This window comes from Carcharhinus amblyrhynchos, chromosome 4 (genome assembly GCF_965287045.1).
Source record: "Carcharhinus amblyrhynchos chromosome 4, sCarAmb.v2.hapA, whole genome shotgun sequence".
Taxonomy (NCBI): domain Eukaryota; kingdom Metazoa; phylum Chordata; class Chondrichthyes; order Carcharhiniformes; family Carcharhinidae; genus Carcharhinus; species Carcharhinus amblyrhynchos.
This window is the reverse complement of record NC_137327.1, coordinates 12,152,851-12,179,095: the sequence shown is the minus strand read 5'-3', so window position 1 is coordinate 12,179,095 and position 26,245 is coordinate 12,152,851. Positions and strand designations below refer to the sequence as shown.

The following is a 26,245-nucleotide window of genomic DNA, read 5'->3' as shown; positions in this document are numbered from 1 at the left end:
GATTTGCAGACAGGACAGAGAGAGAATTAGAAACTGAAATGGGCAGAAAGGGATCAAAATATTGATTAAAGAAACAATCCCTTCTGTGACAAGGGCTTCATGAGCCATAAAGATCATTAAATGGAGCCATATGGATTGAATTGAGGGAGCGGAATGGTGAGCTATACTGGAGTGCAGGGTGTACTACCAGAGTGTAGGGGGAGATAGAAGAATAAATATCTTTGATTTTGATTTGATTTATTATTGTCACATGTATTAGCATACAGTGAAAAGTACTGTTTCTTGTGAGCTATACAGACAAAACATACCATTCATAGGAGAAGGAAATGAGAGAGTGCAGAACATAGTGAGTTTAAAAGAGTTAGAATGAAGTTTTAGAAGCATAGAACGAGAGTGAAAGATAGAAGTTGTGTTGCGCACAGCTTGAAAGAAACCACCTCGCTCTGGCGCCATCTTGGGAGAAAAGAGGTATAATGTTAAAAAGTGCAGAACCAATAAGGCAGCACTGGTTGGCAATCTCAAAAACCCTAATATTAACTGTGATAAAGTAAATGTGAAAAGGGTGCAGAATTCTTAAAATACATTCAGGAGAAGTTTATTGCCAGGAAGTGACAAGCTCAAGACTGGGGGGCAGCTCTGAATTTAGTTTTAGGAAGTGAAGTACGGCAGGTGGGAGAGGAATCAGTGGGGAGCATTTGGGTGGCAGTGATCAAAATACAGTTAGATTCGGAGTAGTTGTGGCAAAAGAAAAAGATGGACTGTCAGGAAACAGGCATCATTTTAAGCAAGTTAGATTTGTATTTATTGGCTTTATGAGTAAGATATAACTTTATGTAAGCTTAATTTTGTGTTTGCGTGTTAAGAGAGGGGTAAAACTTCAGTTAACCGCGCTTCAAAAGAACTTCATTGGCTGTAAATTCCTGAGGTTGCGGAAGGCTCCACATTAATGCAGTGTTTCTCTTTCCTCTATAACAATGTGCATTAATATAGCAGTGTTAACATAACCAGGTCCTGTACAAGTATTATCAAACTGATTCGGACACCACGCCACACAGCAAGACATTAGGCCTGTACTTACCACCACGTCTATAAATTCTAGTCCGCTCCTCCGTCTCCAGCTGCTTGTCTCCAGCATCGCTATGAAAACAGCCAGGGATCCAAGAACGCCCAGGGCTATCTACATAGTGAAATCAGACACAGCTGGTCAGAGGTGACATGGGGCAAGTTCAAAGAGTGTGGACATTCATGGAATATCACTGATAGCAGATTTGTAAAATAGCAAGCATGAATAACGTAATTCATATCATCAAACAGCCACTCACTGAAAAGAGGCACAGGTTGCTGAATCTTTTCAAGTTGCACTCATCAAGACAAATGCAAGAATAGCAAATTTTAAACAATCACAACAATTTATATCACAGCTGCTGATTGGTTGGCAAGTTGACTCTGATTGGCCAAAGGGTTGCCATGGAGAAAGCAACAGCAAACTATAAGCTCCCTAAGCTTCTGGATAATTTGAAAAAAGTGTAATATTTGAACATGTTGTATTTGTTGGTGAGGAATGAGCCCATTTAGCATTTCTAACAACAATAAATGAGCCACATTACGAGTTTGGCTGATTATCTTAAATTGGTTGTTGGCCTAACCATTAAAAGACGATTTTCCTACCATACAACTGAGCAACCTTGTGTATACATTTCAGTGCCAGTGTAATGCCAGGTACACAGGTTGTATGACCCTGTGATTTGCTGATTGAATCATAGAATCATAGAACCCTACAGCACAGAAAGAGGCCCTTCAGCCCTCAGGCCTGCACCAAACACAATCCCATCCAGGCCCTACCCCCATATCCCTACACATTATACCCACGAATCCATGCATCCCTGGACACCAAGGGGCAATTTCTTGGCGTGGCCAATCAACGTAACCTGCACATCTTTGGACTGTGGGAGGAAACTGGAGGAAACCCACACAGACACGAGGAGAATGCGCAAACTCCACACAGTGACCCGAGCCAGGAATCGAACCCAGGACCCTGGAGCTCTGAAGCAGCAGCGCTAACCACTGTGCTACCTGTTCCTTCGGTTGTTCCTGAGAGGAAGAGCGCACATTGAAAGTGGTGTGTCACCTTGCTGTTGATGTCAGTCCTAGCTGACAGCAGGCTCCCAAGGTGTGAAAAGTGGTCCATGTTGTCCAATGCCTCATCGTGGGTTTTGATAACCCTGGAGGTTGAACAGATTCCCACTTTTCCGTAGTTTGGCTCCATTCCAGCGGGGAGCTTACTGAGGGTGAGATGAAGCAATGCAGCGAGGAAGATTACGAAGAGTGTGGTGCGATAACACAGCCTTGCTTGACCCCAGTTCAAACGTCAATTGGGTCTACAGTGGGGAATAGTGGGTGGGAAGGCATTTGGGAGGGAAATTGCAGAGGAGCGGGGCTGGCAAAGAATCCAGGCTGCGGCAAAGTCTTGTATGAGGCTGGGAGGACCACACCATCTCCTTTTAGCCCCAAGTTCTAGACTTACTTACAGGGCTTCTTCTATATTGAGGTCACTGTGCAGACCTAGGAGGAAAACAGGCATTGGTCCTCCACTCAGGCACTAGTTAAAACTCTACTGAAATCCAATATTGTTTTTCATGAATTTATGATGCACACCCCCTTGCTATAGGCGGCCACCTCCCCTACCTGGAAAACCCCACAGATTATTCTGGAACGGACTATGATCTGATCTGGTCAGTAAGTGAACCTGCTCATTTTTAATCACACCCCATCCCTTTCCACTGAGCGGAGAGGATTACGTTCAACCGCCAACCCTAACGACATGAACTTCCACCTGAACGCCATCGTCAAACGTCCCAAAAGCCCACAATGGGAGCAAGGAGATGAGAGATGTGATGAAGAATATCCGTGCGACAAAATGGCAGCTACAATGATGCTTGTTTACAGGTGAAATAAAGATAGGGACAGGATCTGAAATGGATAGTTCCAAACAGACATCTGGCACAAGTTCAAGGCTGCAACCTAATCTTCCAGTTTGAATGTCTGTTTGCTTACATTACCCAAATCCCTGACTGCCTTGTAACACTGCCTGATATTATTTACTCTCCACGTTAACCATTAACCTCATGCCGGATCGCTCAATTCTTCGCACGCTTTACTGTTCTCAACCTGTTGGTTTTGTCGCGATCTTTGGACTAAAATCTTCCCCCTTCACTCAGGCACTGGTTAAAACTTTACTGGGGTCCTACTGATGTAATCCAACGGTGTGTTTTTCATAAATTTATGATGTACAGGGTGGCATGGTGGCACAGTGGTTAGCATTGTTGCCTCATAGCACCAGGGACCCGGGTTCAATTCCCGGCTTGGGTCACTATCTATGTAGAGTTTGCACATTCTCCCCGTGTCTGCGTGGGTTTTTCTCCAGATGTTCCGGTTTCCTCCCACAGTCCAAAGATGTGCGGGTTAGGTTGATTGGCCATGCTAAATTGCACAATTAGCGTCAGAGAGATTAGCAGGGTAAATATGTGGGGGGATGGACTGGGTGGGATTGTGTCGGTGCAGACTCAATGGGCTGAACAGCCTCCTGCACTATAGGTATTCTCTGATTCATGATTATGGGTTTGAGGTAAACCTTGGCCAGATTGCATGATGTTATGGGGTTTAAACTGAGGTAGAGGAGTCACAGAGAAACCTCAATAAAGTCATCAAAAGGTTACAAAATGAGGCCAGTAAGGAACAGCTAAAGGCAAAATACTGCAGATGCTGGAATCTGAAACAAAAACAAAAAATGCTGGAAAATCTCAGCAGGTCTGACAGCATCTGTGGAGAGAGAACAGAGCCAACATTCTGAGCCTGGATCACCCTTCAGAATGCAAAGAAAGAGGACAGTTAGAGGAATCCAACTGTAGCTCCACAAGATCACTCTTCATGCAGGGTGGAAGTTGTAGGATGCGCGTGAACTTTTATTTACAAATGTAAAGTCATTCCACTTCAAATCTAATTTCTAATAGCATTTGCTGCAAAGTCCCTAATTTTCTTACATATAAAACAAGCCCAACTGCTGGGTTTCTGAGTTGGTCACTTATCAGAAGTTATCATATAATCCCTACAGTGCAGAAGGAGGCCACTTGACCCATTGAGTTTACAGCAACCAAAATCCCACCCAGGCCCTATCCTCATAATCCCATGCTTCTCCCCTAGTTAGTCCTCCTGACACTATGGGGTAATTCAACGTGGCCAATCCACCCAACCCGCACATCTTTGGAGTGTGGTAGGAAACCGGAGCAGCCAGAGGAAACCCACCCAGACTGGTGACAGTGTGCAGACCCCACACAGACAGTCACCCAAGCTGGGATTCGAACCCAGTCCCTAGCGCTGTGAGGCTGCGGTGCTAACCACTGTGCTACCCACGCCTTGATCAACAATGTCCGGAGCAAACATTGAACATGTTAAAATAGTCACTGAGATTCCAGAGCCAAGTTTATACGTTGATGACAATACACTTCAGGTGGTCTGAAGTCTATCCAGTTCAAACGTCTATTGAAAACATTGGCCAGGATTACATAGCCATTCACACCAGTGGGAATTTCCCATCCCTTTGCAGTGAACAGAGATTTGGCTGGGTGCCAAAATCTCCGATTTCATTGCAAACATGGTGTGAATGGCCGGTAAGATCGTGCGCACTGTGGCTGCAAATGAGTTTGAGACAGGATGAACCCACAACAAAACCCATTTACTCAGCAAAACCTATGTAAACGTCACACATCAAACAGTCCACAGAGTCTATTTAAAAACAGTCTCTACAAATTGTAGCAAATAGAACTCATACCATAGCAACTCATAACCAAAATTTCAGCAATGTCTCTTGATAAATGCAGGGTAACTTCTTCAGCACATTTCTTTGAGTTGTGGATAGCTACCCAATGCAAATGTGTAAAAACAATCCCAGACACGTACAGTAGTGTGGTCGTCAAGGGATACTGGAGCAAAGAATTACCCAATCATCTACATTCTAATGGGGAACAGTCAGTATATGCAGGTCTTCCGGCTGGGTCAATATCACCATTCACCCAGGGGTAAAGGCTAAGCACCTGTCCAAGAATGTTGCAACTACTCATTTCTACATCTAACTGCGCATTCTCTCTGGTTCCTCACTGATACCAGAGGTGGACTCCGAAAATCACCACAGTTAGGAGTACTGAGGCCAAGTGTCAAGTGCAGAGCCTCAATAGGCACAAGGCTTACAACAACTCTACAGGAGCATTGGGCTGTTCCTGTGATCAATATTCATATCTATTAGGGATCTACTTCTGAAAGATGAGGTGCACTGGCCATGCTAAATTGGATAGTCAGAAGCTTTTTCCCAGGGTGGAAGAATCAATTACTCGGGGGCATAGGTTAAGATGCGAGGGGTAAGGTTTAAAGGACAGGTACAAAGCATGTTTTTTGACACAGAGGGCGATGGATGCCTCGAACTCGCTGCCAGGGGGAGGAAGTGGAAGCAGATATGATATTGACTTTTAAGGGATGTCTTGACAAAATACATGATGGGAATGGAGGGATCGGGTCCCGGAAGGGTAGGGGGTTTTAGTTCAGTTGGGCTGCATGTTGGAGGGCCAAATTTTCTTTGTTCTAAATTCTTCCTCAATGAATCCGGACAGGTACTGGAGTGTGGCAACTAGGGGATTTTCACAGTAACTTCATTGCAGTGTTAATGTAAGCCTGCTTGTGACACTAACAAATAAATACATTTTAACTTTAAATTTTACTTAGAATCGGAATTATACTCTACCCCGTTCAATATGTTGTAAGCCTTATGCCTTGTTATGATATTTTTAGCCTGTTTTTGTCACTGTCAATATTTTTTACAGTCAATCACTTTCTGGCAACATTTCAGTATTATATTTCATTGGGCAGTGAAACAGCAGCAATGCAAAACTGCGGGTCAGGGACTGTACAAATCAGAAATACAGGGAACTACCGCTGGAAAATTCACACGGAAACAGGAACAATACCTAATCCTGGAATAATCAAAATCAATTATAATTTTTTTTTAGAAAATGAACCATTTAATTCGGGATATATTCAAAATAAATCGGGATATTATGTACTCCCAGTGGTCCCATGCTCCTGCACAATGCCCCACGCTTTCACATTCCTGACTCCGCTCTCCAAGTAACCTCAGACTCCATCCTCCCTGAACAATGTGCATTTATCTAGTGCCTCTAGAGTACTCAGCATCCTAAGGCACGTCACAGGAGTGCTTATCAAACCAAATCCGACACCAAGCCACATAAGAAAATGTTCCGGTAGTTTAACATAAGCTTGGTCAAATGGAACCACAGAATCCCAAACAGGAGTCTAAACTAGAGGACATAGGTTTAAGGTGAGAGGGGAGAGATGCAAAAGGGTCCAGAGGGGCAATTTTTTCATACAGAGGGTGGTGAGTGTCTGGAATAAGCTGCCAGAGGTAGTAGTAGAGGCGGGTACAATTTTGTCTTTTAGAAAGCATTTGGACAGTTACGTGGATAAAATTGGTAGAGAGGGATATGGGCCAAATGTGGACAATTGGGACTAGCTTAGTGTTTTAAAAAAAGGGCAGCAAAGACAAGTTAGGTTGAAGGGCCTGTTTCCATAGCGTAAACCTCTATGACTTCAGAAGGAGGCCATTTGGCCCATCAACAACAATCACACCCAGACCCTATCCCCATAACCCCAAGTATTTACCCTGCTGTCCCTCTGACACTAAGGGTCAATTTAGCATGACCAATCCACCCAACCAGCACGTCTTTTGGACTGTGGGAGGAAACCAGAGCATCCAGAGCAAACCCATGCAGAGAACGTACAAACTCCACACAGACAGTCACCCAAGCTGGGAACTGAACTTGGGTCCCCGGCGCTGTGAGGCAGCAGTGCTAACCACTGTGCCATGGTGCCGCCCACAGATTGTGGTGTACGGTTGGCCTTTGAAGCTTCGATGGACGAACATGCTGAGTATACAACATGTCAGGCTCGGCAGCAACATTAAATGTAAACACTTGGATTGGTCTCCACTGAGAGGCACTGAAATCTGTGCACCACTCGCATGGGAAGGCGGAAGACCTGAACTCTACTCTTGAGGCAGCAGGGATATTTTCAATATTGAATTTCATAAATCCAGTTCATTCTGGGGTCTTGCAATAGAGATTTGTGTCAAAAGAAGGCAAATTAATCACGTTGTGGCCATCTAACTGCACTCAGCAAATGAAATGAGAGGGGCATTGGACGCCATAATAACACCCTTACGGGGCAACTTCTCACTAAACCTCCATGTCTCCACCAGCACAGGGTGAAAAAGAAGCTCAAAATCAATGACATCACTCGGCTGGAACTGTGACTTAACATTCGGCAAATGTTTCACAAAACTCTAGTGCAGAAACACTACGCTGGGAAGGCGCGGAGACGTTTAGAATTGTGTTGTAATTATTCTTCTGTAGGATTGACGGATGGAATCGAATGAGAAAATGTGCCACGTTTTGGGTTTTTATCCCAATACTTACATCGGTATCTCTCTTGTGTACTGAATAGCTCATGTCGTAACGCACAGTGAACGTTACCTAGAGGAGAAAGCCAGAAAGAACCAGTGAGGGAGTCTTCCACAACCGTGTCAGCTCCTTGGGTAACCAAGGCAACGTTCATTACAGAAACAATCTTCTCCTGGAGGCAATCTGCAAGAACACTCTTCCAGTGTGAGGTATTGGGTGGGATTCTCCGGCTTTGCTCATCCCAAGACCGGAGAATCCAGCCCGAGGTCATGGACCTTTGCATGGTCCGCCCTCTCCTTCCGCCTGCTCCGATCCCTGTGGTGGTCAGGATGGGAAAATAGCCCCCATTATGACTGGACTGCTTTCCCAGGGCATTGTTTTGGCTTGTCAGAGGTTTATTCATTCCATTTCACATCATTTGATTGATTGTATTGCAGCCTCATTGCGGTGATGAGAATTGAGCCAAATCATAGAATCCCAACAGTGCAGAAGGAGGCCACTCAGCCCATCGAGTCTGCACCAATCACAATCCCACCCAGGCCCTATAAGCCCATACATCTGCCCTAGCTGGTACCCCTGACACTAAGGGGCAGTTTAGCGTGGCCAATCCATCTAACCTGCACATCTTTGGACTGTGGGAGGAAACCGGAGCACACGGAGAAAACCCACGCAGACACGGGGAGAATGTGCAAAATTTCATACAGACAGTGATCTAAGGCTGGAATTGAACCCGGATCCCTGGGCGCTGTGAGGCAGCAGTGCTAACCATTGTGCCGCCGTGCCAACGTCGTGTCTCCTCCTGTAGCTGTACCTTGATTCCCTTCCCAATTTCTATCCACAAGCTTCAGCGGAACTGTCACTTTCCAGGGGGTGGTTAGAATCTAGAAACTCGCTACCACAAGGAGTCTCTGAGGTAAATAAGACTGATGTGTTTTAGCTTGAAGCTAGTTAAGCATGTGTGAGAGAAAGGGATTAGAAGGCTCCGTTTATCCGGTTAGATGGAAAGGAGCGGGAGGAGGCTGGTGTGCAACATAAACACCAGGGGAATTTTCCCATCCTGCCTACTGTGGGAATCGTAGCGGGCGAGGGGTGGACCATGTCTGTTGAAATCAGATGGGATTTTCCACTTTTGGGTTGAGTGTGGCCAGAAGGAGAGGTGATGGCCTTGTGATTTCATTGCTTGATGATTAGTCCCGAAGCTGTTCTGGGGATCCGGGTTCAAATCCCGTGGCGGCAGATGGCGGAATTTGAATTCAACAAAAAATATCTGGAATTAGAGTCTACTGATGATGGTGAAACCATTGTCGGAAAAGCCCATCTGGTTCACCAATGCCCTTTAGGGAAGAAAATCTGACGTCCTTACCCGGTCTGGCCTACATGTGACTCGATGTGGATGTCTCTTAGCTGCCCTCCAAGAGCAACTAGGGATGGGCAATAAATGCTGGCCATCCAGCGATCGACGCCCACGTCCCACGAATGAATAAAAAAAACCAACCCATTGGATGGTCCTGTACTGTAACATTGATAGAATTCAATGTAAAGGTGGCTGTTTCTGTTCACCTCTCTCAGTCACCTTGCTTTGTCTCTCCAGGCTTAGAACGTTGTCAAAATGATTGAAACTGATTACAAAATAATTCAACCATTGCAAATTTTTTTCTTCCAAGAATGAAAGTGGCTCCAGTTTTGTTTTTCAATGTCCTTCCACCTTGAACTAGAGGCACTGATGTCCTCCGGCAGCTTGGAATTTGGGGTAGCTCGTACCAGTCAAATATTACACTCTGGAGGCATCACCTATTCTTAGCTGTGGCTTTTCCAACAGTCACGTGAGTTAGGTAGCAGTGAAATTGTTTAAAATGTATTTATTAGCTTCACAAGTAGACTTACATTAACACTGCAATTAAGTTACTGTGGAAATCCCCTTGACGCCACACTCTGATGCCTGTTCCGATACACTGAGGGAGAATTTAGCACGGCCAACGCACTTAATCAGCATGTCTTTTCGGATTGTGGGAGGAAACCAGAGCACCCAAAGGAAACCCACACAGACACGGCGGGAGGAGAGTATGCAGACTCCACACAGGCAGTGACCCAAGTCTGGAATCGAACCAAGGTCCCTCGCACTGTGAGGCAGCAGTGCTAACCACTGTGCCACCGTGCCACCCTAGAAGGTTACCCCCTCTCCAGTGAGGTCAATGGGAGCACCCAACTGAGCAGTTTCTGGGCAGTTTCCTACATTAAAGGGGCTACAAGTGTTTGTCGTTCTACCCTACCTGTATCATTCACTGCCACAGCTGTCAGGGAGAATGAAGAATTATCTTAAGTGCCTTTGGGTGGGCCAATAGCTATTTTATTAATATGGTCTGCTCAAACCTGTCAGTGACCTGAGTTCAATACCAGCTTCGGGTAATTGTCTGTGTAGATTTTGCACATTCTGTCGGTGCCTGCTTGGGTTTCCTCCGGGTGCTCCAGTTTCCTCCCACACTCCAAAGCTGTGCAAGTTAGGTGGATTGGCCATGCTAAGTTGTCCCAAGATGTGTATGTTAGGGGGATCAGTGAGGTAAATATGGAGGGTTATGGAGATATGGCCTGAGTAAGGTGGTCTATCAGAGAGTCGTCCTTCTGCACTGTAAGATTCTATGATTCTGATTCTATGACTCAGTCCCCTTGTCCATTTTGGAAGGTGATTCCAAGACTTCAGTCACTCCACTGGTCAAATGCAATGCAGTATTCAACCAAAACTGAGTTCTTCATTGACTGACACAGTTGAGATAGTATTCAGGGGGAAATAATGTCAACTCCCACTGATCCAAAGAAGCCCTCACTGATAAGTTAGTGTGAAAATTCCCTAGCCACTTCACTCTGGCGCCTGTTCGGGTACAATGAGGGAGAATTCAGCACGGCCAATGCACCTAACCCGCACATCTCTCGGACTGTGGGAGGAAACCGGAGCACCCGGAGGAAACCCACACAGATATGAAGAGAACATGCAGACTCCACACACACACAGTGATCCATACCTGATCTCAGTTGGTACATTTAGGCCACTAGTGTTAGATCTGCATGGAGATGTACTTTATCAATTTAATTTACATATGTGTAGTAGCAGGTGGATAGTAAAACAAGGGAAGATTTGTATTTATATCTTGCCCTTCATAACATCAAGATATCCCAAAGCATTTTACAACATAGGAACCATGGCAACCAATTTGCATACAGCCAGCTCCCTGAAAACAATGGGATATGTGGCAGGTGGCACAGTGGTTAGCATTACTGCCCCACAGCTCCAGAGACCTGGGTTCGATTCCTGGCTTGGATCACTGTTTGAGGTCTGTATGTTCTCCCTGTATCTGCATGGGTTTCCTCCGGGTGCTCTGGTTTCCACCCACAGTCCAAAGATGTGCGGCTTAGCTGCATTGGCCATACTGAATTTCCCCTCAGTGTCTCGGGATGTGTAGGCTAGAGGGATTAGCGGGGTAAATATGTGGGGTTATGGGGATAGAACCGAGGTGGGATTGTTGTCAGTGCAGACTCGATGGCCCGAATGGCCTCCTTCTGCACTGTAGGGTTTCTATGATTCCATGAATGACCAGATATTGTGCTGTATTGGCTGAGGGATAAACGTCTGCTAAGACACCAATTATAACTCCCTTGTCCTTCAAGTGGGATCATTTGTTGTGGGATCTGTTCTGGTCGTCTGAGGGGACAGATGGGGGTCTTGGTTTGATGGCTCATTAGAAAGATGGCTCTTCTGACCATGCAGCACACCCTCAATACTGACAGCGGAGATGACTCATCATATCCCTACTCAAACTCATTGGCCGGAATTCTCTGGGTTTCGCCTGCTCCGCTATAACTGCCGGCGAGAACGGAGAATCTGGTGCTCCGTTCACAGCAGCGGGTCTGGACAATCCCAGCCGCGAGCAAGGTCGGAGAATTCCAGCGATTCTTTCCCCAGACTTCACTTCTTCCTCATAGATTTAGTGAAGGCTGAGGAGTATAAGCTTCAATAAGAATAGCACGGTAGTGGAATGACATGGGCATATTACGAACTTGTCCGCTGTCATGCAAGTTCTAAGCACTGCACTTGAAAATGAAAATTGAACATACCTGCGTTTGTGCTCGGAGATCTGGTACTTGAGCGTATCGTATCGTCAGTAAAAATGGTGGCTCTCTGATTGGGTTCCTTGTCGGCTGGTAGGTCCTTTACCAAGATGTATAAAAGATTAAAAGCAGCTGACGGAATCTGTCAAAACACTATTCCCTTCAAAACAAAATCCACCGGAACATACACAGGGCCATGAGCAAAACTCTTAACAATTAATTACAGATGTGAATATTGTCAAGTTGAACCCACCCACCTTCAGATAATCTATTATAAAAAGGATAAGGAGGCACTGGAGTAGGTGCAAAAGAAGGTTTTTAAGGATAATGCCAAAAAATGTCTTGTTCTATCCATTGGAAAAGAATTACTTCAGCCCTCTGCTTTCTGAGTTTCGGATTGTGGGAGGAAACCGGAGCACCTGGAGGAAACCCACGCAGATATGAAGTGACACGATGGTGGAGTGGCTAGCATTGCTGCTTCACAGCTCCAGGGACCTGGGTTCGATTCCCAGCTTGGGACACCGTCTGTGTGGAGTTTGCACATTCTCCCTGTGTCTGTGTGGGTTTCCTCCAAGTGTTCCAGTTTCATCCCACAGTCCAAAGATGTGCGGGTTAGGTTGATTGGACATGCTAAATTGTCTCTTAAGTGCCAGGAGGATTAGCAGGATAGATACGTGGGGGTTAGGGGGTGAGTAGGATCGATGGGCTGAATGGCCTCCTTCTGCCCTGTGGGATTCTAAGACTTTCCTCTTTCTTAGTCATTGGAAGAATTATGAACGATAATGACGGCAGCGCCCTCTACAGAAAAAAATCAGCAAATATCAATAAAATAATAAACCAGCCCACTGCACATCATCGCCCTTCAAGGCTACCACTATTTATTTTAACTTAATTTTTAAAATTTCATTCTTTGGATGTGGGCATCATGGGCTAGGCCAGCGTTTATTGGCCATCACTAATTGCCCTCGGGAAGGTGGTGGTGGGCCACCTCCTTGAAGCGCCGTGTGGCGTTGGTACACCCACAGAGCTGTCAGGGAGGCAGTTCTGTCATTTCCAAGTCAGAGTGGAATACAATTTGGGGATTAGTGAGGAAATTTTCAGGTGTTCTCAACTCTTTGAACCTGCCACCCTCATCTCTCTCCTGGGGTCAGAGGTCACGAGCTTGGACGGTGCCATTGCAGAAACCTTGGCGAGTTGCTACGTCCAGTAACCTCATGCCGATGGAGTCTTTTGACTTACTGATACGCGTTATCACATTAGTCACCAGATTATGCAGGTGACTGGAGGTGCCACGAGACTGCCTCTACTTTATGTCTTACAAGCCTCCACATCTATCGAGGGTGGGTTGCTACTGATGCCAGCCAGGCTTCCTGACTGCACATTTCTATGAATGCACCTCGTGTAGTCATTAACCTGTAACACTGGGAGTTAGTAAAGCAGGGAATCTGTACGAAGGTAGGTTCATTCAGGTTTGCACAGGTTCCAGGAAAACTGTGCTGATGTTATTACTTGTGCTTAAGTGTCCTGTCATAAGGATATAAGTAACCCTCTTGGGAGGTATGTGATGGATATTTCCTAGAGGTTTTGTCTTAAGATGGGAGATACAATTCTATGGAAAATATCTGTACTGCTCAGCATGATCAGTAATAGAATCCATAAATCCCTACACTGTAGAAGGAGGCTCTTCGGCCCATCGAGTCTGCACCAACAACAATCCCACTCAGTCCCTATCTGCCTAACTCCACACATTTACCCTGCCAGTCCCCTTGACACTAAGGGGCAATTTAGCACAGCCAATCGACCTAACCCGCACATGCTTGGAGGAAACCAGAGCACCCTGAGGAAACCCACACGGACATGGGGGGGGGGGGGGGGGGGGCACAGCCACCCAAGGCTGGAATTGAACCCGTGTCCCTGGCATTGTGAGGAGGCAGTGCTAACCACTGTGCCACAGTGCCACCCTAGTTGGAAACTTGGGGTGAGATTTCACATAAAACTCTCTCACTGCACGTGCACGCATCCAGCAAGCCCTGCCACATGAGATGGCCCTCACACACAAGATGGCCCTCCCCACTCTGGATGGTCCTCCCCACTCTGGATGGTCCTCCCCACTCAAGATGGCCTTCTCACTCGAGATGGTCATCCCACTCAAGATGGTCCTCCCACTCGAGATGGTCCTCCCCACTCGAGATGGCCTTCTCACGCGAGATGGTCCTCCCACTCAAGATGGCCTTCTCACTCGAGATGGTCCTCCCACTCAGGATGGCCTTCTCACTCGAGATGGTCCTCCCAGTTGAGATGGTCCTCCCCACTCGTGATTGCCCTCCCACTCAAAGGCTAATTCTGTGGGGCAGTTTGAACAGACCACGACTGCTGTACATGGTCACCATTTCCGGGGGATAGTGTTGTACTCGAAAAGGTTTAGATGGATTTGCTGATCACATTCCGCACCCTGAGCTGGGCTGAAGGGAGGTGAAACTGGGTATGATCAGAGATCTGATTCTCTAATTGGTGAGGCACGTAGTTCCTAGCATCAGCCATTCAACAAACTCAAGCCTCAGACAGAACCAGCCTGCGATGCTCATCCTCTCACCTGAGTACAATGTCTTTGGCGTAGGTGACAGAGTTTGGTGGGTTACTGAGACTGCCTGTCCTCCCTGTCAATCCATCGACCAAAAAGAATCTCCGCAATGCCCCTGTTCCTAGAAGCAAAAACAAGAGCGAGTCTGCAGTTCATATCGCACCGTGCACAACCTCAGGACATCCCAAAGTGCCTACAACCAATAAAGTACTTTGGAAGTGTAATCATTTGTAAAGTAGGGAACGTAACAGTCAATTTTCACACAGCAAGATCCTGCAAACATGATAATGAGCAGAAAGTCCGATTTTGTGAACGTATGTTAAGGGTCAGCTATTGACCAGAACGCTGGGATAATTCCTCTGCATTCCTTCGAGATACATCGAAGGTGGGGAGCACGGCGTAATGTTTCAACTGTAACGCGGCACCTCGTGACAGTGCAGCACTCCCTCAGTGCTGCACTGATGAGTTGGCGAGATTTCTGTGCCAATACACTGGGCGAGGACCCTGTCGCTATGGGTAAAAACTGCACCACCCTTCACGTTCACCACTGCTTTTCCATGTTGAAGCCGCTGGCAGGGCTTGGGAGAAAAACTCTCATCAGGAAAAAACCCAATTGGTTCACCTACTATCCTCTGGAAGGACAGCCTGCGCCTTTATCCAATCCGGCCTTTGCACTCTCTCAGGCCAACACATCTGCTTCTTATCCACCTTCTGGTGCTGCCCAATCACACCACGTTGGTCAAGGGTATGGGTAATAACTGCCAGGCTTGCCAGCCCAGTTGACACATCAAGAATGGATAAACTTTCTGTTAGTTGAACACATTTAGGAGTCAAACTATCAGAAAAGGAAAACAACACCTTAGAGTTAATGAGATACGATGATCTGCCCAATAACTGTCAGAGGAACGAGAGCATCAGAGTGTTACTGAACACGGTGGACTTACGTATTTCGTTCCTTCCCAGGTTCAGGTTCTGCATGGGGATGGGCCAGACCTTCTGTACTCCTTGGCTATCATTGAACAGGAGAAAGAGCTCATAAAAGACCGGCTCTGGGAATCGATTGAGAAGATCCGAGATCAGAATCTTGCACTGAAATAAAATAATAAGATACACTCAGCTCTGAACGCAGTCTCCAAACTCCTTTCCCAATGCTCAAGAAATCAGATCAGCAGTTTGACAGTTAGGCTAACAAGGCAGCTCAGCATCACCTTCTTGAGGGCAATTAAGGATGGGCGATAAATACTGGCCTGGCCAGCGATGCCAACAATTCATCAGTGAGTGAAAAAATAGGTTAAGGTCAGCACCCAAACTCTGCCGAACATAACTGGCATGTTTATTATAGGTTCCTACACTGCAGAAGGAGGCCATTCGGCCCATCGAATCTGCGCCGACCACAATCCCACCCAGGCCTTATTCCCATAACCCCATGCATTATGCTAATCCTCTTGACACTAAGGGGCAATTCAGCATGGCCAATCCACCTAGCCCACACATCTTTGGACTGTGGGGGAAAACCGGAGGACCCGGAGGAAACCCACACAGACATGGGGAGACTGTGCAGACTCCACACAACCAGCGACCCAAGCTGGGAATTAAACCCGGGTCCTTGGCACTGTGAGTCAACAGTGTTAACCACTGTGTCGCCATGCTGCCCCAATTCACTTAGATTAAACAGGCTTGAGTTTAGCTACTCCACTCAACTCAACTCCAAAACAGTTCAACATCATTTCAAAGGCTTAAATGTATAATACTGCTTATTCTGATCAACTCTGGAATTGGCCATCTCACATGCAGCAACTGGAATGTACATTGTTGGCCGTGCCTGCTAATGCTTAGACTCTAAGCTCTGGACTTCCCTCCCCAAACTGGCACCTTCGAAGACCAGAGTAAAGATGTCCCATGTGTAGACAGCTTATCCAAACAAATCTGGAAGTTAATTTTAAAAAAAGTGCCTTTCAGGTTGCCCAAGCCTTGCGGTCAATGTGATGATCCCACTCCTATTCTGAGGCTCATCTTCCTTAGCTTATCTGCGGCCTCCAACGCAGGGCAGCAGGGTGGCACAGTGGTTAGCACTGCTGCCTCACAGTGCCACAGACCCAGGTTCAATTCTGGCTTCAGGCAGAGTTTGGAGTTTGCACGTTCTCCCCGTGTCTGCGTGGGTTTCCTCCGGGTGCTCCGGTTTCCTCCCACAGTCCAAGGATGTGCAGGGTAGGTTGATTGGCCATGCTAAATTGACCCTAGTGTCAGGAGGGTAAATATGTGGGGGTCACAGGAATAGGACCTGGATGGGATTCTGATCGGTGCAAACTTGTTGGGCCGAATGGCACTGTAGGGAGTCTACGAACAACTCATAAGGTTTACTGCTAGTGGGCACAATAAGCAACTTATTTTAGTAACTGGCCTTTGACACACAGGCTGAGTCTTCAAAGCTGCTGGCCCCTTTGACTGGGCAGAGAGTCAGGATGCCTTCTGGAGTAAAACAGCCTAGCTGGTCCAGCTGCTGCCCACTGCAGCCCCAGTATCCGTTGTCTGCCCCAATGTCAGGGTCCCAAAGCCCATATTAAAATCCTTTGGGAGGATTTTGGAAAATATTCCTTCATATATCGCAGCCAAGATTTCCCTTAGGATGAGTAAGGGAGAAAGTCTTCTCCGACACCATCAGATTTAGTATAAACAGTCAACCAGGAAAATCTGTCCGCGTTGATCTATACTCACAGACTGGACGTAGGTGGAGCCAAATTTATACGCTGCATCCTGCAATACCTGAGTGTCTGGACATAGCTGTTAAAGTGATAAATATGTGAATTAGATAAACCAAAGTCATTACATAACCATTGAAAATTGCTGTACTTTGTTACCTCGTAAAGAGCAACAATGAAATAAACAGTAACATTTTCTTCTGGTGCACCCAAAACTTGATTTGTATAGCACCTTTAACAAGAGATGCCAAGGCATTTTACAGGAGCATTGTCAGTCAACATTTGACAATGAGCCACATACGGAGATGTTATGAGAGGTGACCTACAGTTTGGTAAAAGGTGTGGGTTTTAAGGAGAGTTTTAATGGCGTGGTGGAGAAGTCAGCAGGTTAAGCGAGGAAATTCCAGTTTACAGATGCTAATCCGTAGAGTGCATGACCGATAATAACACAGCAGTTAAAATCCAGGATGCAAAAGAGGCTACAGGGAGGAGGCGGGATCTTATTGAAACTTACAGGGTACAGTGAGGCCTGGATAGAGTGGTCATGGAGAGGATGTTTCCACAAGTAGGGAAAGCTGGAACCGGAGGGAACAACCTCAGGCTAAAGGGACGAAGGCAGGGATCTTCAGAGGGTTATGGACCTGGTGAAGGTAACTGAGAGATGTGCACAAAATGAGATGTGCACACTACGCATTTCCAATGGGTGGGTGGGTAGATTGCCTTATTTAGAGGTTTTTCTTCTGGTTAGACCTCATTTGGAGTATTGTGAGCAGTTTTGGATCCCGTATCTAAGGAAGGATGTGCTGCCCTTGGAAAGGGTCCAGAGGAGATTCACAAGAATGATCCCTGGAACGAGGAGCTTGTCATATGAGGAATGTTGGGTCTGTACTCGTTGGAGTTTAGAAGGATGAGGGGGGATCTTACTGAAACTCACAGGATACTGTGAGGCCTGGAAAGAGTGGGTGTGAAGAGGCTGTTTCCACTAGTAGGGAAAGCTAAAACCAGAGGGCACAACCTCGGGCTAAAGGGACAATCCTTTAAAACAGAGATGAGGAGGAATTTCTTCAGGCAGAGAGTGGTGAATCTAAGGAACTCTTTGCCACAGAAGGCTGTGGAGATCAGGTCACTGAATATCTTTAAGACAGAGATAGATAGGTTCTTGATTAATAATGGGCTCAGGGGTTATGGGGAAAAGGCAAGAGAATAGGGATGAGAAAAATATCAGCCATGATTGAATGGCGGAGCCAGACTCGATGGGCCGAGTGGCCTAATTCTGCTCTTATGTCTTATGGCCTTTCCTGTCTTCCTTTGCAGTATGGCACATTGTGTCTCCAGTGTCAGCCAGAACATCTCTGTAGCCGGCGGATCACAAGCTAACACGTGCAACTTCCATTGAATGCGGAATTATTGATTGGTTCTGTCACACTGGGCAGGATTTTCCAGTCGCGCCCACCCTGAGACCAGAAATTCTCACTCTAAATAGTCCATCAAATTTTCCAACCCGCTGAAGGTGATTCCCAAAATGAGCAGGACCAGAAGATTTACCCCATTCTTCTGTCTAAGTTAACTGTTGTAAGAGCGAGTGTTTCAAACACTGGCGGGGGGGGAATGGGGGTGGGGAGATTTTCCAGCCACGCTCACCCCCCCGGAACATGCCACCCAAGATCAACTGACTCTTGCATGGTCTTGTCCTACCTGCTACGGACAGGATAGGAAAATTCTGTCCCTGGTGTTGATGGCTGGGACTGCAGGAAGAGTGGAGATACTGGGACTGAGGAATTAACTGTGCTAATGTTGTTAAACTGGTTTTCCTTTTTATTGACACCAGGAGGAAGTTTGCTGTAATCAGCATTTGGAGCATTCTAGGATTTACTCTCACTTCCGGCATTAACTTGATCTTACTTTGGGGAGGAGTACCAAAGGAAAATAATGCAAGTGCTGGAAATCTGAAATAGAAACAGCAGGTGAGGCAGCAGCCATGGAGAGAGAAACAAGACGAAGATGCTTCATCACTGCCTCCTTCACACCTTAACCACCAACATCCTCACACCCCCTGTGATCTTCCCTTTCCAGCCCTGTACGTGCCGTTATGGGGAAGTTGGTCTGAGAGTGGAGGATCCCAGGCACAGCTGACACTCTGGGGCTTTGATACTCCGCATTATTCCACCTTTAATCACAGTCATGAACGGCGCGGATGTTACCTACACGGGCGTCTCAACTTGAAGCACTGGTTCGTGATGGTGTATAGTTTTGTTTTGGAATGGGGTGAGGACTCGTGTAAAAGTTTCGGTGAGAATAATCATTGTGTAACAATTACTAAAGATTAGTTATCAAATTAAAGACAAATATACATGATAAGGACTGTAACGTTCTAAGACAATTAAATATATAAACTACTAAACATCTGGATAGTTTATATAGAAATTACCCCTTGTTCCAAAATATATATATTTGCCATCCCTGACCTGCTTAAGATTTTCTAGTTCCCAAACAACATCCAACTTAAACAAGTCTATAAGTCAAATCCAGCTTATAGTTACCACACAATACAAGGCAGGCGATCAAATTGGGAAATGTCTTTTCCTGGTGCAGCAAAGATATTTAAACTGCTTTTGTGAAGGTTCCTGCACTCTCTTGGCTCTAAGACTTCTTAAATGGTACAACGCCTTCTTGGCTGTTAGATGTTAAACTGGCCTGCCTGCTTCGGCACATGCTAGTTATTATACCCTGGTTCCACAGCGATTTTCCCCTTTGTGTATTTGTGCTATCTGCATCTCTCACGTTATGTGACTCTCGAAATTGGCATCTGTGTGCCTCCACAGATCTCTTAGTTATCTAGGTAAGCTGTTTCCTGATGATAGTCATTTATAAAAGCAAATTATTGCAGATGATAGTATCAAAAGAGAAAATGCTGGAAAACCTCAGCAGGTCTGGCAGCATCTGTAGGGAGAGAAAAAAGCTGATGTTTCGAGTCCAGATGACACTTTGTTAAAGCTGAAAGGCATAGAAAGTGAGAAATATTTGTACTGCAGGGTGAGGGAATGAAAGATGAGTCATAGCCACAAGAACAAGGGGAAAGGCGGCTAATGGCAGTCCAGAGAGAGAATAGAATGTGTGAGTGGACTAGAAACATCACCTCTTTTCTCTCCTTACAGATGCTGCCAGACCTGCTGAGATTTTCCAGCATTTTTTCTTTTGATAGCTATTTATACCTGATTCTGCTAATCTCGATACTGGCAAAGGTCGCATATCACCATCCCTTTTGAAAGCCGGCTACTCCTGTCACTAGGCAGATCCATGACAACATTTTTGACTGATTACTTCACGGCAAAACCAGAGAGCAATACCACACAATCACTCACCTGTAAAGTACCTCCTCTCACGTCTTCCCAGCCCAGGAAGTTCCCACGAGCATCATATTTCACAATCTTCAAGGTGATCTGTTGAAAAACAAACCGGAAAGCTCTGGAACTGGACACTACGAAACAGTTTAACTAAAGACACAGGGCAGGATTCTCAAGCCATGCTTGCCCCAAGGCTGGAAAATCCTGCCCGAGGTCAACGGACATTTGCACGGTCCTGTCCCGCCCGCTACAATTCCCATGAAGGACGGGACAGGAAAATTCTGCCCACAGTGCGAATTTTTCATTCCCACTTTCACGTCCATTGGAGTTTATTGCCAGCGAGTCAGAGTGGGAAAGAATGACGATGAGCTGTGCATTGCAGCTCAATATCTTGAATGTCCTTCAGTTCAGTGAGCCACCCCTAAAAAGGTCCAGCTACCATTATTAGCCTTTTGTTATGATCCCAGCTGACGTTACCACTGGGCGGTTAGCTCCCAGACCCCAAACCAGGCTCAACTGATCAGATCTATTAATATTTTTGTTTAGAGATGTGGATGAATTGCTCTGATGATTAACTTTCCCCAAAATAATAAAACGTTTAGTAAACAAGAAAAGGTTAACTGTAATACACTACTCCTTCACCCCAGCTTTGCACTGGTACACAGATTTGTAAAGATAACACAATTTACAAAATTTATGGGTTTTTTTAGTTTGTTTATGGGATGTGGGTGTCGCTGGCTGGCCAGCATTTATAGCCCATCCCTAATTGCCCTTTAAGATCTTCTACATTGCTGTGGGTCTGGAGTCACATGTAGGTCAGACTGGGTGAGGACGCCAGATCTCCTTCCCGAAAGGACATTAGTGATCACAAGAACATAAGAACTAGGAGCAGGAGTAGGCCATCTGGCCCCTCGAGCCTGCTCCGCCATTCAATAAGATCATGGCTGATCTTTTCGTGGACTCAGCTCCACTGACCCACCCGCTCACCATAACCCTTAATTCCTGTACTGTTACAAAATTTATCTATCCTTGCCTTAGAAATATTCAATGAGGTAGCCTCAACTGCTTCACTGGGCAGGAAATTCCACAGATTCACAACCCTTTGTGTGAAGAAATTCCTCCTCAACTCAGTCCTAAATCTGCTTCCCCTTATTTTGAGGCCATGCGCCCTAGTTCTAGTCATTGGAAACAACTTCCCTGCTCCTATCTTATTTATTCCCATCATAATCTTATATGTTTCTATAAGATCTCCCCTCATCCTTCTGAATTCCAATGAGTATAGCCCCAGTCTACTCAGTCTCTCCTCATAAGCCAATCTTCTCAACTCTGGAATCAACCTAGTGAAGCTCCTCTGCACCCCCTCCAGTGTCAAAATATCCCTTCTCAAGTAAGGAACCAGGTGGGTTTTTACAACAATCGACAATTGTTGCATGGGCATCGTTAGACTTTTAATTCCAGATTTTTATTGAACTCAAATTTCACCATCTGCAGTGGTGGGATTTGAGCCCCGGTACTTGGAGCATTAAACTCGGTCTCTGGATTATTAGTCCAATGACAAAATTTAGGAGAGGCGACGGCCTAGTGGTATTAGCGTTAGACTATTAATCCACAAACTCTGCTAACGTTCTGGGGAATTGGGTTCGAATCCTGCCACGGCAGCTGGTGGAATTTGAATTCAATAAAACGCCTCGAATTAAGAACTGACTAATGTCCATGAAACCACTGTCGATTGTCAGAAAAACCAATCTGATTAACTAATGCCCTTTAGGGAAGGAAATCTGCCGTCTTTACCTGGTCTGGCCTACATGTGACTCCAGAGCCACAGCAATGTGGTTGACTCTCAACTGCCCTCTGAAATGGCCCAGCAAGCCACTCAGTTTCAAGGGCAACTAGGGATGGGCAATAAATGCTGGCCCAGCCAGCGATGCCCACGTCCCACAAATGAATAAAAAAACCACTACGCCATGGCCTCCCCAGTATGTTATATTCTCATGTTCTCAGTAAGTACACAGTCCAGGTAAACCAATAAGTGAAATACGGTCAGACACAAAACAGCTGATGATTATTTTGTGGTCACCTTTACTGAGTCTAGCTTTCAATTCCGGATTTATTAATTAACTTTAAATTCCACCAGCTGCCATGGTGGGATTTGAACCCATGTCTGGAAGTCTGGCCTGTGACATTACCACTGCACCAACATCTCAGCAGCAAAACCACAGGTTTTGACAGGCAGTCCCTGTGCTATATAAATGCAGTAAGAGGTCTCACAACACCAGGTGGAAGTCCAATAGGTTCATTTGGAATCACTAGCTTTCGGAGCGCTGCTCCTTCATCAGGTGAGTGGAGAGTTGGGTTCACAAATACGGCATATATAGACAGAGAGACAACTGCAAGACAATGCTTGGAATGCGAGCACCATGGCTACCACCGACACTATATAAATGCAATTTCTTTCTTTCCAATCCTGCCTCTGGACATCCCAATTGTTGGGGAAGCATTTTTGTCACGTTGTTACACGTGACATGCAGGAAAACACGGCTGCTAAAACGTGGATCATCCAACTGCCCAGCCCAGCAGCCCACTCAACAATCCTCAAAAACAAGAAACCACACACATCGATGTATCTGTCACTGTCCAGTTACAGATGGCTGCCTGCCAGTGACCACCCTCCTGCTTGTCAGCTAGATTGACCTTTTGGTCAAAGGTGTGCCCCCCACCCCCCATCACCGCACACTTGCCTGTGCATCCTTCCTGAAGAGGAGCCCCTTAGGGGCTGTCTGTCCCAGGGACGCTGCTATATTCGTATCCATGTAAAAGAGTTTCGGGAGGTAGTTAGTACTGCAATAAAAAAGGGGAAGGATTACAAAGACCACAGATTAGGCATCCTGAAAAAAAAAGAATGATTAAGTGGCTACTGTCAAGGAACACAAAGCAGGTAACGGTCACAATCATAGTAAGCATCATTTGCCAAATGACCTGGCATCGTGCAAGCTTTGGAAAAGTCTGCCATCAGTTGCCCAGTGACCCCTCCCCCTCTCCCCCTCCCACCACCCCCACCCCTCCCCCACCCCTCCCCTCTCCGGCTCCACTTTACAAGTGAAACAAGGTGTTCTGTGCTCAGAAGTACCTTTTTGGTACAAGAGTGTTTGTCAATTTGGTTTTGAGATTTGAAGGTAAATTCAATGCTCCTATATTCCCAGTGGAGTGCCTCCCCTGTCTACATCAATGGGACGCAGTAGAAAGGGCCGAGAGCTTCATATTTTTAGGTGTCCAGATCAACAACCTGTCCTGGTCCCCCCCATACCAACACTACAGTTAGGAAAGCCCACCAACGCCTCTACTTTCCCAGAAGACTAAGGAAATCTGGTATGTCCACTACCACTCTCACCAACTTTTACAGATGCACCATAGGAAGCATTCTTTCTGGTTGTTTCACATCTTAGTAAGGCTCCTGCTCTGCCCAAGACTGCAAGAAACTACAAAAGGCTCGCGTGAATGAAGTCCAGTCCATCAGTCAAACCAACCTCTCATCCATTGACTCTGTCTACACATCCCGCTGTCTTGGAAAAGTAGCCAGCATAATTAAGGACCCTATGCACTCCAGACATTCTCTCTTCCAGCTTCTTCCATCAGGAAAAAGATACAAAAATCTGAAGTCAGATACCAACCAACTCAAGAGTGGCTTCTTCCCTGCTGCCATCAGATTTTTGAATAGATCGACCTCGCACTAAGTTGATCTTTCCCTACATCCTAGCCATGACTATAACACTACATTCTGCACTCTCTCCTTTTCTTCTCTATGAATGGTATGCTTTGTCTATATAGCATGCAAGAAACAATACTTTTCACTGCATACTAATACACATGACAATAATAAATCAAATCAAATCAAGGGTGTTAAAACAAAAGAAAGAAGGAGCTTGCATTTATATAATGTCTGTGCTATTCCTGTCTGTAATTAGCCATAACCTTCAAAGGACCATTGGTCGCCAGAGAGAGACATAAGTGGTTATTGCTTGAGGGACAGTTCTGGTTACCTAACAATAGGAAGGATGTGATTGCACTCGAGGGGATATCGAAGAGGTTCACCAGGATGTTGCCTGGGATGGAGCCCTTGAGTTATAAGGAAAGACTGGATAGACTTGGATTATTTTCTCCTGAGCAGAGAAGGCTGAGGAGGAACATGATTGAGGTTCTGAGGTGTATGAACAGGATGCATAGGAAGCAGTTGTTCCCATGGTTAAGGGGTCAATCATGAGGGAACATAGTTGTAGGGTGAGGGGCAGGAAATCCAGAGGGGATTTGAGAAAATTTCTTTTTCGCTCAGAAGGTGATGGAAATGTGGAATCACTGCCTGGGAAGCGAGTGGAGGCTGGAAACGCATTTGGATGAACACTTGGAAATGTCATAACATTCTAGGATATGGGATAAATGCTGGAAAATGGGATTAGTGCCACATCAGGGTAGGCTGACTCGATGGGCCAAAGGGCCTTTTCTGCACTGTTCTATGGCCGGAATTTTACCACCTCACCCACTCAAGGTTCATAAGACCCCACTCAAAGGAGGCCAAAGGAGGATGCCGTTCTGCAAGCCTCGGTAATATTGCAGCCTATAACTATGACACACTTCATATCAAGTATGGCTGCCCAGGAGTGCCCCTCACATCACCTGACCATGAGCACAGTAACGGCCAACCTGCCTGACCGCATCATGATCACTCCTTCCGTGGTCCAAAAGACTCAGGGTGGGACTTGAAGCTGAAACATCTGACTCAAAGGCAGAAATGCTACCCACAGAGGCACAAGATAGTCTTGTGAAGCTTCAGTGTTGTTCCAAAATGTCTTCTCGCCAACAGCATACTTTTGAAATGTAGGGGCTGGATTCTACGTCCTCGTTCATCCCAAAACCATAAAATCCTCACCGAAGTCAATGGACCTTTCCATGGTCCGCCCCTCGCCCGCTCCAATTTCTGCAGCGGACGGAACAGTAAAATTCCAACCATAATCCCTGTTGAGACAGTGTCATAGCCTTGACTCTGATTCCCATGGGAGTAGGAGATCATTAGATTTAAAAGCAGTTACCAGCTCGGTACACCTGACTGCCAAAAATCAGGAGATATTGGTCAAAAGGTCCAATCACTTATCATGCCCTTTGGGTGGTATTAGAAGGATGCTGCTAACCAGGTTTTGGGATTATTATTGATGATAGAATTCTACATGATAATGCGAAGATGCTGTGCCTTTAAGACATGTATTTGTGTCCTGTTTCTTGTGAAGGGAACGTTTTAAACTCAGTTCTGATTACAGTGCCGATTTGTCTGCTCCAGGCAGCCCACCTGCTACGAATGCGGAAGAATAATTGCTCCTAGTTATTGGGCTGTTTGATTTAATCCGGGTGAATGCAGTTTTGTTATTTTTTTTGGGTTGTCTCATGGGTTTCTGGGCGGGGTTTAATCAGGTTGATTGACAAGAGTATGTCATGTACAAATGGGAGGAGCTAAGCTTACAGAGACAAGCAGGCAATTTTCTGTTTGGATTTGCAATGAGCAGCAGCTGTTCTCTCTCTCTCTCTCTTGAAATTGTACTTGGGACCTGCTAAAAAATAGGTATCTCTATCAAGAGGTGTCCTGGAGGTTTGAGGACTAGCAGCCTGCATAGCAGCACATAAGAACATAAGTCTGTTGTTTACTAACTGATTTTGAAGAAGAGTTTATGTTTATGAGGAATATTGCTTAAATTGGAACAAATAGAGATAGATTAGCAGTTATGAATTGTATCTTGTCATTTTAAGCATTTCAGTTGGTAAAAGTTATGTTACTTCTTTTCGTTCTAATTAAGATGTAATGTTAAGTTTCCTAGTGGGTTAACAGATCAGACCTGGAGTAAAACACCCTATCCTCACACTAATGCCGAAATCAAAAATAGTTGGGGTCTAGTCCAAATTTGTAATATACTGTGGAGCTTCTGATCAGGTCCCTGACAGTAAGCTCCTCTGAAG

The 26,245-nt window shown here is 45.8% G+C and overlaps 1 protein-coding gene across 1 annotated transcript in view; it reads right to left on the bottom strand.

The window, feature by feature from the left end:
• LOC145342508 (meckelin-like) overlaps window positions 1-26,245 on the bottom strand; it is a 92,248-nt gene that overhangs the window by 38,265 nt on the left and 27,738 nt on the right. Inside the window, exons 9-16 of the mRNA XM_080188070.1 lie at window positions 22,987-23,086; window positions 20,267-20,344; window positions 16,921-16,986; window positions 15,150-15,294; window positions 14,218-14,326; window positions 11,631-11,724; window positions 7,539-7,595; window positions 1,079-1,177 (exon numbers count right to left, since the gene is read on the bottom strand). Of these exons, the coding sequence (XP_080044196.1) occupies window positions 1,079-1,177; window positions 7,539-7,595; window positions 11,631-11,724; window positions 14,218-14,326; window positions 15,150-15,294; window positions 16,921-16,986; window positions 20,267-20,344; window positions 22,987-23,086 (748 nt within the window). The remainder of the gene's footprint in view (window positions 1-1,078; window positions 1,178-7,538; window positions 7,596-11,630; window positions 11,725-14,217; window positions 14,327-15,149; window positions 15,295-16,920; window positions 16,987-20,266; window positions 20,345-22,986; window positions 23,087-26,245) is intronic.